This window comes from Crotalus tigris, unplaced genomic scaffold (genome assembly GCF_016545835.1).
Source record: "Crotalus tigris isolate CLP2741 ecotype Arizona unplaced genomic scaffold, ASM1654583v1 scf7180000024281.4978605, whole genome shotgun sequence".
Classification (NCBI taxonomy): domain Eukaryota; kingdom Metazoa; phylum Chordata; class Lepidosauria; order Squamata; family Viperidae; genus Crotalus; species Crotalus tigris.
The window spans coordinates 2,861,470-2,873,655 of NW_024100453.1; the positions used below are offsets into that span (position 1 = coordinate 2,861,470).

Consider the following 12,186-nt stretch of genomic DNA (forward strand, 5'->3'; position numbering starts at 1 on the left):
ATACAGTGCCTAAGTGTCCTCTTCTGAGTTTTCTTTAATTATAATTCTAAACACATTGTAATATAATTCCCTTAATGAATTTCCTGACCTAAGGCTGCTTTTTTAATGTAACTGTATTTGTTTTTACCCAACTTAGCAGCAGACATTTTTTTTTTTTTGTACAAGCTTTGGACTGTGTAGACTGACATCAGCAGATTTCATTGAATGCTAATTATCGGGAAAGAGTGTTTGGTCCCAATGGAGCCTATGATACAATTCTTTTATCTCTGTAGCACAAGGAAGTCAAAAGTAATAATAATAATGATAAAGTTGGAAGGGATCTTGGAGGTCATCTAGTCCAACCCCCTGCTCAGGCAGGAAACCCTATACCATTTTGGACAAATGGCTGTCCAGTTTCTTCTTAAAAACTTCTAGTGTTGGAGCTATCCATTCTCTCTGTAAACAGCAGTGCCTTTTAAATGCGGGAATGCTTTACTTAGAGCTCCAATTTTAGTTATTAGTTATTAGTGGTAGTTATTGCCGCAATGGACAACTGCTAATTCATACATGCCTGCATATGGTTTGATTTGGTGCAAATTCAGTAGTTATTGCTACTTTTTCTTTTTAAAAGTAAGATATGCCAGCTCTTACAGCATGATAACACAAAGAGGTCTCACTACTGGCAGAAATAATTCTTCCTAAGCATTTGAGTTCTAGCTATTTGTATTCACACATATCTTCATTAAAAGAGCAATGTGTGAACTAAACATAAGATCTCCAAGCTTGAAGTAGAAAACCAAGTATAGTAAATGTGTGCTACCGATTGAGCATTCTGATTGTTTCTATGTAATTCCATTTGTCTCTGAGAATAGAGAACAGTAGCATGGGTTGTAATATAGAAATGTTGACTTCTGCATTAAGCAATTTGTCATCTTTATTCTGAAAATCATTTTATTAACTTTACAATGCCTTCAGCCTCAAGGGCATTCTTATTAAGTATTTTTGAATTTTATTCTTAATGGAAAGCCAAATTGCTTAGCTTTTATCCATTCCTCTGATTTAAAAACAAACTGTAATTACGTGTGCTATGTGATGCCAGCTCAATCACAACTGTTCCTTGGAAGCATGAAAGCTTTTCTAAAAGTAATTCCAGACCACTACTTGGTTAGTAAAATAGATTTTCAGGTAGTCTCCCAACCAAATAAAAACCAAAGCTTTTCAGATGAGCTAAAGTTGGCTAGGTGCTCAAGTTCAAATTATCATTTGTCCATGGAGGTTTTTTAAAAATAATCTTTAGTTAACTGTTTCTTTGCCTAGCATCATTGTTAGAGGAAAATGAGTCTGATTTAAACCCCCCTCAACAAATTATTTACAATTTATTTATTAATGAAATGTAGACTGCACATAGCTCTTCTTTGAGTTAAAGGACCTTATCACATACTAATTCAAAGTCTAAGGGAGGAGCTAGATTTACCAAGAACATATAATTCTTTAAAATAGTGTGTATTTATACATGCAGCAAGAGAACTCTGGAATGCCCAGGGAATGAACTCAAGTGAAAAACAGGGAGCCTGACTCTGCTTACCTATAGCATATCCCCTCTCCCCCAATATATTAATATCTTAACATCAGATTTTTCTATGATCACTTTAAGTCAGTCTCTGCGGAGGCAGAAATAAAACAGAGAAGCAAGTTTAAGTATATGCTGTAATCATAGATAAGTTCAACTTTCAAGGTGTTTTCTTAAAGCACAATTTGACTTCGTAAATACTTTGAATCTTAGAAGATGTAGCACCTGCAGTTGTAAATATGGCCAAACTTATCCTCTGTACATTTTCTAAGAGAAAGGTAGGTAGCTATATTGTGGGGAATCTTTATCTGTTAAAAACTCTGAAGAAAATTCTGGTCTTGAGCTTTGAAGACATCCACACAGGTTCCTTAGTTGCAACTGGAAAACAGTAATGTTGCTTCTGAAGCCGATTCTGAAGTTGATTAGGGGTACTTGGTAGGGCAGTGAAGGGAAGGGAGAAAATGGCCTTCTTCAGTCTTTCGTCATATATCCTCCCCCCACCCTCCACTGTGTCAGACTGTGTTTCTTATTATTCCAACTATTAAAATCTGTGCGTTTGGACAGGTCACATCTGGTAATAAAAGACAATGAGAGATTATACTAAATGTAGTTGTTCCTACCCTTACTGAGATAGTCTGGTGGTTTTGATTAAGCATGCAAAATTTAACATAATCTTTACCTTATCAATTCCCCCCCCCCCCAGTAGCCAAATAGATGGTTCTACAGATCCCAGAAACATTTGATCCCTTCGCTATTGTAGCCAGTATTTATGGATAATCATATTCTGTGTGAATTGTCCTAATTGTTATTTTAAATAATTTATTACAACTCTTTGACTCAATGTGCGGAGTGTACCTATGCACCCAGCCATCTATTCAGAATTGGGAGAATGATGATGGGTGAACCTGTATTATCCTAGATGTGAAAGGTGACATCAGGGAAGCTATTGAAATTTTATGTTGACATTTTATGCTTCGAACACTTCCAGTCTATTTTACATTGTCACATTATTTTGGAAATAATCAATACATGCATAATATGAGAATTAAGGCAAGGCTAACTAACGATTTGAAAGAAAGGAAATGACTAAAGCCATTCCTGGAAACCTCAGCTACTCAACACTGATTCTGCTGTATGAGTTTGGCTACAAAGAGATGTTCCCCATTTTATTTTTCATCTAATTGTAGCTATGCCTGCATTGCAATAGAAATAACATTAATTAGCCTTTAAGAGAGTTTGTTGCACATCCATTGACATCTAAATGGAATTTAGAGGTTAACCCATGGTGCCATATTCCAGCAGCTATATTTTAGCTTATCTTCATGCACAATTGCTGATTGGATTGCTATTATGTTTATATATTGTACTGCATTTTTAATGAGTTATGCAGGTTACCTAGAGACCATTTATTCTAGCAGTAGATATATCTATTACATATAGCTTAAACAGTGAACAGCATATATTGGAGCATTTACTGGACCTATTATCCTAACAGCCTTCTCCATCTTAGAATTCTGAAAGGGTTGGTACACACTGCCCAAATACCCAACACAGAGGGTAGATTCCAAATTGGAGTTGTTCAAAAATGGCCAGGGGCGACAGTAATCCTGATTTGTGATCTTTATCCTACTCTATCACAGTATTGAGATGAAGGAAATTCTATCAATTCAAACTATGATTTAGCAAGCACATCTTTGAATTAGATTAGAAAATTTTAAAATGACCCTTGTCTAGCAGTATTATTTCCCAAATTGGTAAGCAACATGTTGTCTCTGCGTATTCAGCAACTTAACATTATTTTGTTATTTGTTTAACAGAATAACAGAGTTGGAAGGGACCTCACCAAAAACCTTCAACTTTATTTGCAGGTAGGTCAGTTGCACCCAAATTTAAAAAACATGGTTATATTTTAAGATGGTAACATTTAACTTCAGAGTTATGCCTTTCCTGACAACTGAAACTGACCAGGCCCCTTGGTTTTAATCAAAAGTCACTCTAAATTTATGCAATATTTGAAGTGCTAATAGTTACGAACACTATTTTCTCTGCAGAACATAACTCTTGTCATTTGGGCTGTTTCCTAATAACAAAAAGTTCTAAATTCCAGAATAAAGAAAACTTATGCCATTTTCTGTCAGCTATCACTTGACAATGTAATTGGGATTAGGCTGTTTCTAAGCAATGCGGTCATAAACTGCAATGTCAAGTGACCACATCACTTAGTGGTGCCATCATTAAACAATTGCAGATTTGTCAAGTGCCAGGTGGCTGGCAAGGCAGGCGTGGCAGAAGGCAGAGCAGGCAGTGTGTGTGTGTGTGTGTGTGTGTGTGTGTGTGTGTGTGGGGAATAATTTACAAGAGCAATTTGTGACCTTCCCTGCTGGCATCCCCATTGATTGTGCTTCTGGGAAGCCAGCAGGAATGATTGCAAATGGCAATCATGTGACCACAGGACATCAAGCTCAAGCCAGTTGCCAAGAGCTCAAATTGCGATCACATGACCATGGGGATGCTGAGATGGCCAGAACCTTGAGGACTGGTTGTAAGCACCATTTATTTAGTGCCACTTTTAACGAACACTGACAAGGGACTGGGACAAGAACATCAGTAGATTAAATTCCTATTTTTCACTACCGTGCAGAGGCAGTAAATTTTAATAACAGTATGACAGATCCAAGTTTTTGAATAACCTTCAAATAATCATCCTAAAGTTTCCAATTTCGTATGTATGAAAACTAGGGCAATTAACTATCATAATGAACCATATTAATAAAGAGACCACTGCTTACATTAATCCTTAAAACATCTCAGAAATAATAATAGATGATTTCTGGGTCCTTCTCTAACTTCAAAATAAAACTTTTGCTATTAAGAATAAAGCTTGCATTATTTTACAATACAGGATACAATTAGCACAATGATTTTTTAAAGACAATTTTTTAATTGGACCAGCTTAATTAAACTTTAGAAACCAGCTTGAAACATGAGGGGTCCTTGGTGCTCTTTCAGTTTGTTTGTTTTCTTGCAGACATGTCATTATACAAACTAGGCAACACCAGAGCCATGGTGGCACAGCTGTTAGAATGCAGTATTGCAGGCTAACTCTGCTCACTGCCAGGAATTCAATTCCTTCGATACTCAAGGTTTCTAAGCCTTCCATCCTTCCAAGGTCAGTAAAATGAAGACCCAGATTGTTGGGGCCACATGCTGACTTACAGAGTGCTATAAAATACTATGAAGAAGTATATAATTCTAAGTGCTATTGCTATGGATGTTACCTAATTTGGGTAATGAAACATCTGCAAAAAAACAACCAAGTTCAGAAAGCACCAGGAACTCATTTCAACCAAGCTACAAATTTTTTTTATTGGTAGCTTGAACTATACATTATATAGGTTTAAAAACTTGCAACTAGGGAAGGGCTGCTTAACATTTCCAGTGAACATAGAAAAATAATTCAAGGATAGGGCAAGATGACACTAATAAGCCAATCTGGTGTAGAGGTTATGAGTTAGAAACTGAGAAAGTTCTAGTCCCACTTTAGATATGAAGCAGCTGAGTGACCTTGGACCAGTTTCTGTCTCAGCCCTAGGAAGGAGGCAGTGGCAAACCACTTCTGAAAAAAACTTGCCAAGAAAATTGCAGTGACTAGACAGGCAATTGCCAAAAGTCAAAAACTGATTTTAAGGCAACCTTCCCCTGCAAAAGATTTGTAGAATATATTGCAACATAATAAGAAATGAGAAACTCTCCAGGCACTATTAACACTGAAATAAATCTACAGAAGTGGAAGTAGCAAGGTAATTACAATATGGGATAGATCATAATAGATATTTCTCATTTATTCACTATCAGAAGTGAATTTTACCTGAATCAATCTAGTATATACTATTTACTAAATAAAGTTACACTGACACAAACATTTGAGTCACTGATTTAATTTCATACAAGTCAAACTACACATTGTATAAAGATTATAAGATTGTACTAGTATTGTTTTACTAAACTTATCGATTACATGTAAGCTTGGTGATTGGATTTCACCCCACACATACTTATTTTAGATAACTGGAGCCCTAATCCTAACAGTTTAGAATTTTTCACTAATCAAACTGCTTCCAGTAGTAAAAAACTAGGAAAAAAATTACCCCTTCTAACTGTAGCCATCCATGTCTTCAAAATCTGAGAAAAGGATGTGATGTACTACAGCAGAAGGGAAAGAACAAATGTATTACTTGAGTGGATTTCTGCTTGTAGAAGAGGGAGGGAGTAATACCGGGTTCCAAACTGTTATCAAATTTAGACCATGTAATTTTTTTTTTTTCCAGAAAAAGAGTAACTGCAAAATTAATGAATAAACTGGGAATTGTTATCTGGCACCTGAAATTCTTATTCAATGGAGTAAACACTTATTAGTTTTAAGGTGTTAGGCAAAACTATACCATGCATAGTTAGAGATAATCATTTTTATTAAGTGATATTGCCTCAACACAATGAAAAAAAAACGGGTTACTTTTGGCAACTTATGGTACAGCACAATGAAATATTCCAATTTATACTCAAGGATTAGCATTGCAAGCATCTCTGATTTGTTCAATACAGCTCTTCTATGCTTTTAGAAGAAAGCCTTAATTCATAAAACTAACCTCCATAATTATAAAATAATGAAATATTTAGGGAATATTACCATTTCCAAAATCTTCACAAAGTTGTATATAAAACCCCTTTTCCACTCCCCAGCATATTACTTCATCTGTGGCTCTAATAAAAAAAAAACCTGTCTTAATTTCTATCCCCAAAAGAAAAACTTTTTTACTGATATTCCTGTACACATCTCAGAAAGTTTTAAGTACTTCAAATCTTTTGTCTTGTTTACTTGGTGAACAAGACAATTTCTTTCTGAAATTAAACAGATAACCAAATACTAATATTAAAAAAAGACTTCTCGCTGCCCATACAATGTTCCATAATCGCATAATAGCTCCAATCTTAATCTTGTGAACTGGATCTTGACCGCGAACGGGATTTTGAACGTGACTGTGAATGGGATCGTGACACAGCTCTTTTGGATGGAGACTCAGAATGAGCCTTTGCAGGTTGATGCTGCATTGGAGAACGGGAATGAGATCTGCTTTGTGACCTTGATTTAGACTTTGCTTCTCCTTTTCCATTTTCTTTAGGTGAACGAGACACAGACCTGGATCTGCTCCGAGATTTTTCTTTGGATCTGCTGCCTGATCGTGAACCTCTGCTAGATTTCAGTTTTGACTTGCTCTTTGATCTAGATTTTCGACTTTTTGATCTGGAACGTGATCGGTCTTTACTCCGAGACCTAGATTTAGAGCTAAAAAAAACCACTTAAATTATGCTTATTTTAAAAAAGTATTATTAAATATATCAAATATACTGTTAATGGTAAAACACCTATTATAAAACATGCCCTCACCGTGATCGGCTTTTTGAGGCACTACGGGATCTACTCCGGCTGCTGCGACGACTTCGACTGCGTGATCGCCTTCTAGAACGAGATCTAAAAAAAGAGTATATTACAAATAAGCATTGTAATGCATGTGAGGGAATCAATTTTTTTCTTCATTATACAGTGTAAATACATATCTTTTCCAATAGTATTATAAACACACAAAATGTATTAATCATCAAAATGTCTTATTACACAGATGAATAGCATTCCAGTCAAAAGCTTGTAAATAAATTATGCAAGGCAAATTTTTAGTAAAACTTATTTCCTGAACAAAATTCTAGTGTATCTGATGCATTGGAAACAAGAGAAAGACTACACCAGTGGTTTTAAAACAACAAAATGTATAGTTTAATCCTGAAGGATCTTTCATATCAAGTAAAAACCAGTTTTATAAATACCTTGATCTACTGCCGGAGTAAGATCGTCTATGGCTTGATCGTGGTTTATCTTCAACTAGCCTGATTTTTCGTCCATTTATCTCTGTGCCATCCAATTTATCCAAAGCACGCTTCATGTCAGAGTAAGAACGGAATTCTATTACTCCTTCATTTGTCCGCTCTTTATGGGCATCTGCATAGGTTACCTCACCAGCTTGCCTCATGAAATCCTTAAATAAATGAAATCTTTATTTAGCCAAAATTTAAGCTTCAGTGAACTCAAATAAACTTTCTTGTATTTTACAAGATGTACCAAAAATGACAAGTAAAATTGGCTTTTTAGAAAATATTTGTATATTAACTTACTTTCAAATCTTGCCAACTACAGTGACTGGAAAGGTTTTCAACAATTAATCTGTATTCTGTACGAACAGGTGGCCCATATTTATCTCTTCCTGATGCTCTCCGACTGCTATATCCTCCACCACCTTCATCATACAAAGATAAGAAAGTTACTGACCTTATAAGAAAAGCAAATACATTAGTTCACTCTAGTCTATAAATTGTATTTACAGGAGTAGGACTTTATTTTTCTAATCCTCCACAAAATTTTAATTCGCCGTATTTTATATATTAAAGGCAAATCAAAGTCTAAAATCCTACAAGACTGTGCTCCTAAACTCTGTTAGAGAGTGACTGCACCTTTATTAGATTTACCTTGCTAAGTTTTATTTTACAGAACATTGTAAAATATAAAACTTAACTGATTACATGCATTTCTACATTTACAAAAACGTTTACTAGTTTACACTAAGTACTTACATCACAGTATGAGGTATATGGTGGTGGTTTGGCCACAACACACGCAAGGTAACAGTCACCTAGTTCAGTTTAACCAGTTTTGTCTAACCCTTGGAATCCTCACCATCACCCTGCGTCTAATGGCAAAAGGCTGCTGTCATCATGGCTTCCGGTAAGGTCAGCCAAAGGGTCATAGGGCAAGGGTCACACAATGTATGGAAAAGCCATGGCCAATCAGGAAAGGCAGTCATCTTAGCCTCAGTGGACACAGCCTCAGCCCCACTGGTCACTTTTAAATTGAAACATCAAGGACTTGTTAAAAAATTTGAATTGAACATGCAACAACTTCAAAAAAACATACAAATTGCAAGAAATTCCACCTCCCCAACATGCCCCGAAACCAAAATAGGTCTACCTTACTGCTCTTAACCATTATACAAAATTCTATCAAATGCATCCATTTTTTTTTGTAGGAAAGATCAAATTAAATGGGTGTTGCATTAGTTATTTTGTCTCCAAATTAACATGGCCGCCTTCTATGAAAGCATACCCTCTCTTCTAATTTCTAAGCAAATATTCATATTAAGGCATAAGCTAATTTGTTAACAGCTGTGACCACTTTAAGTGACAGCTTTACATGGTGGGAAACCTCCCATTTGCTTTCCTGCTTCTTTGGAAGCTTTATGCCAAATGTGTTTTAAATTAAGAGCAGTGAGTGAGTATTGTATATAGAACTCCCAATATGCCCCCCTCCCTCCTGTGGTTCTGCACTTATGAGTGCCATTTGCACCGAGAATGCCCAAACCCCGTCAAGAAAACGTCAGCTTTAAATCCAGAGGGGGAATGTAGCCTCCCTTCGGACAACAGGGATTGTTAACCATCCACCCTTCCAAATTAAGGTCCAAGGAATCCTCCTCTATCAGGTCACCTCCCCCGTTCAGGGCCACCCATTCGCCCCACTTGCGCTCCTCTTCCCCGGCAACCCATGGCTTGTCCCCGCGCGCCTAAGGAGGCCGCAACGGAACCATACTCACTGCGGCTGCTGTAGCTGTAGCCATCCCGGTCGCGGCGGGGGCCGCGGGCGTGCTCGACGACGACCCGCTCCCCGCACAGATCCTTGCCGTTCAGCTCGTAAACGGCATCCTCGGCATCCCGGGAATCCTCGAATTCCACAAAGCCGTAGCTGCAGGAAAGGAGGGGCGTGGCGGAAAGAAAAGAGGAGAGAAGGCGCCATCAGGCCACGGAGATCGACCGCCACGTTTCAGGGCTTCCCTCCCACTGCCCCGCAAGGGACGCCCGCGATTCGGCCGGAGAGAATCTACGCCCTCGCCTGGTGCTATCGCGGAGTGTGTACGTGGAAAGGGTGCCTATGCACGACTGCGATAAGGATACGCTCTACAACACCACCCCCGTAACGGGACAAATGAGACGAAGCTGTGTTTGGCCGCCATTTTGAACGCGAAGCCACGCGGCCCGAGAGGAGGCAATGGCAGGCCTGCCGCGGTCAGGCCATCTTTTACCAGTGTCTCGCGCCAAATACTAATCCTCCAGCCTCCAAAGAACCCGCTAGGCCTTACTTCCCCTTGCCCCTTCCTCACCCGTTTTTTAAATCGACCTCGAGCAAGCGGCCGTAGCCGCTGAAGAAACGCTGGATGTCTTTTTCCCGCACATGGTAACTTAAGCGGCCAATATAGACACGCGGCATCCCCGCGACCTAGAAAAGGAGAGAGGAGGGGAAGGGGAGGGGGGAAAGGATAGATGTAAGAGCCGAAAGCAGTTGCGGAACAATGGTCCTAAGAACCACTGGTAGTTACGGCCTATCCCGTAGCGTAATGAAAGCCGGCCCCCGGGCAAGCCTTTATATTAGTGGGCGGAGTCTGGATGACTGTACGCCACTATTAGCGTCTTTCGGGACGTCACTGGGGACCTCGAAATCTGATAGGAAGGGAGGAATGTCAAGAAACTGCGTGCGTACAACGTGTCCCGCCCTCTTCTAAAGCGTTTCCGACTTGGGGCGCACTTAGCGTCAGGTATAATTAAGCATAATTTGAAAAACGAGGCTTGTTGAATCAGCTATACTTGCTGGGGTCGTATTAATTCGGCCTCTAGATTTAAGCTTGGTCGGTGACTTTGAGACAGTCATACTTTTTCAACTCGCATTTCCATCTAATTGTACACGTTACAAACAAATGTTGCAAAAACTCTCAACCTGTCAAGATGCAAACCCCGGCCTCTCATGATTACTGTGAATCTACATCGCATTGGAGGAGAAGGGAATGTTATATACGTGAGCTTCTGCAGGGAAGGTGGGAAATTTACCTTAAATATATTAGCAATGTATTTTTCACAACCTGCTAAGCTAACGTCAAGCAACCTATTTTATTTATTTAAAACAGCTGCCTATCTTCTAATCAACTCAGGGAGGCTTTCAATCAAAAGTTAAAACAACATATAAAACCATATTAAAACTAAACACTAAAACATTAAAATGTTAATATTTTGCATGATATAGATGGCTAGTGATAAATATACATCAATATTATAAATCTTCAAGTCAGTTAAAACCTACAATACAATGGAAACTAATTGAATAAGAAAAATACAGATGGTGAGAGTCAGAAAGACATTAAGGAAGTAAGATAACCATATAGGCAAAAATAGCTGGGTCTGAGAAAGGGAGAGGGAAGTAATAAAATAGATAAATAGTTGTTTTTAAGGAAATGGCTAGCCAGAAAGTATAGGAAAGCAGGAAACCATGCCAAATAAGATAAGAAGAGAGAAATGGAGAACAGGAAAAGAACTTATTGTTTAAAATGGAGACATAAATATATATATCTGAGTTTAAAATAACCATAAGAAAATAATTTTCCTTATTGTATATGTGAATATGATTTAGTATGTTATCAGGAAATGTGTATAGGCAGACGGAAAGAGTGTAACCTCATACTACCTCAGCCAATGGGGAAAGAGGAGGGCTGTAGCGGCCGGTGATAGGGATGAATAAAAGAAGGAGATATTTTGGGTTAAAACTTTGGAGAGAACCAAGCTTTGATAGCTTCTCTCCCCGCTTATTGCAATAAATGAAACAAAGGGCCTTCACTGTGTCTTGGCTGGTTATTGGTCAGGCGAGCTTGCCTCTGGTCACAAAGGAAAGTAGCCAGGAGCACATAACACTAGCCATATGTATAAGGCCACCAAACTGCCCGTTTTGCATGCTGTATGAGGCCCTTGGTATTATATTGTGTGTGTGTGTTTGTGTGCATGCATGCATGCCTTCAAGACAATCTTGACTTCTGATGACTAGTCCAGGTAGTTTTCTCAAGCAGAATTTTAATAAGTTGTTTGCCACTGACTTGTTTCCAGAACTGAAAGAGAATGACTACAGTAATTCATATTCACCCAGCTGGCTTTATGCCTAAGGCAGGACTAGAATTCACAGTCTCTGGTTTTTTAGACTGTTCTGTTTGACTTACTACTTTCCAAAATTTTTCTTCATTACCCTAAAACACTTACCAGAAAGTCTATTTTGCTCAGTGTAGATAAAATATTAGCTGGACAGAAAAACATACAGGTTGTTGTGTTTTTACCCAAAGAAAAACTATTTTTACCCAATTTTGTGTAATTTGCCCAGATTTGATTACTACACTAAACTAGTTCTCATACTTTATATTCCTCTATATTATAAGAGGGGGAAAAGGAAATATCATTCTTTATAATATAATATTCTTCATGGAAAGAAGACAGTGGCAACTAAAATCTAAGCCTTGGACTTCTCTCTAGGCCTTCTACTTAATTATAACATAATATTCTTCATGGAAACAGGCTGTGGCAACTAAAATCTAAGCCTTGGACTTCTCTCTTAATTTGGGCCTTCTACTTAATTTGGGACATGATCAGGCCAAAGCACTTATTAAACAGCATGTAGCAAACTCAGTGCACCAATTGCTTCTAGCCAGAACCCCTTTATTGCCAGTGAC

The 12,186-nt window shown here is 38.1% G+C and overlaps 1 protein-coding gene and 1 long non-coding RNA gene across 2 annotated transcripts in view; one reads left to right on the plus strand and one right to left on the minus strand.

The window, feature by feature from the left end:
• Positions 1-5,471: 5,471 nt before the first annotated feature.
• On the minus strand, positions 5,472-10,060 carry SRSF6 (serine and arginine rich splicing factor 6). The gene is made up of 6 exons (XM_039323680.1): positions 9,808-10,060; positions 9,244-9,392; positions 7,775-7,896; positions 7,430-7,638; positions 6,996-7,079; positions 5,472-6,893 (listed from the first exon to the last, which is right to left on the minus strand). Exons 1-6 carry the CDS (start codon positions 9,912-9,914, stop codon positions 6,539-6,541), a joined length of 1,026 nt encoding a protein of 341 aa, XP_039179614.1. The 5' UTR covers positions 9,915-10,060; the 3' UTR covers positions 5,472-6,538.
• Positions 10,061-10,218: 158 nt separating this feature from the next.
• Positions 10,219-12,186, plus strand: part of LOC120299169 — a 61,422-nt gene continuing 59,454 nt past the window's right edge. Inside the window, exon 1 of the long non-coding RNA XR_005554356.1 lies at positions 10,219-10,515. This is a non-coding gene — a long non-coding RNA (uncharacterized LOC120299169). The remainder of the gene's footprint in view (positions 10,516-12,186) is intronic.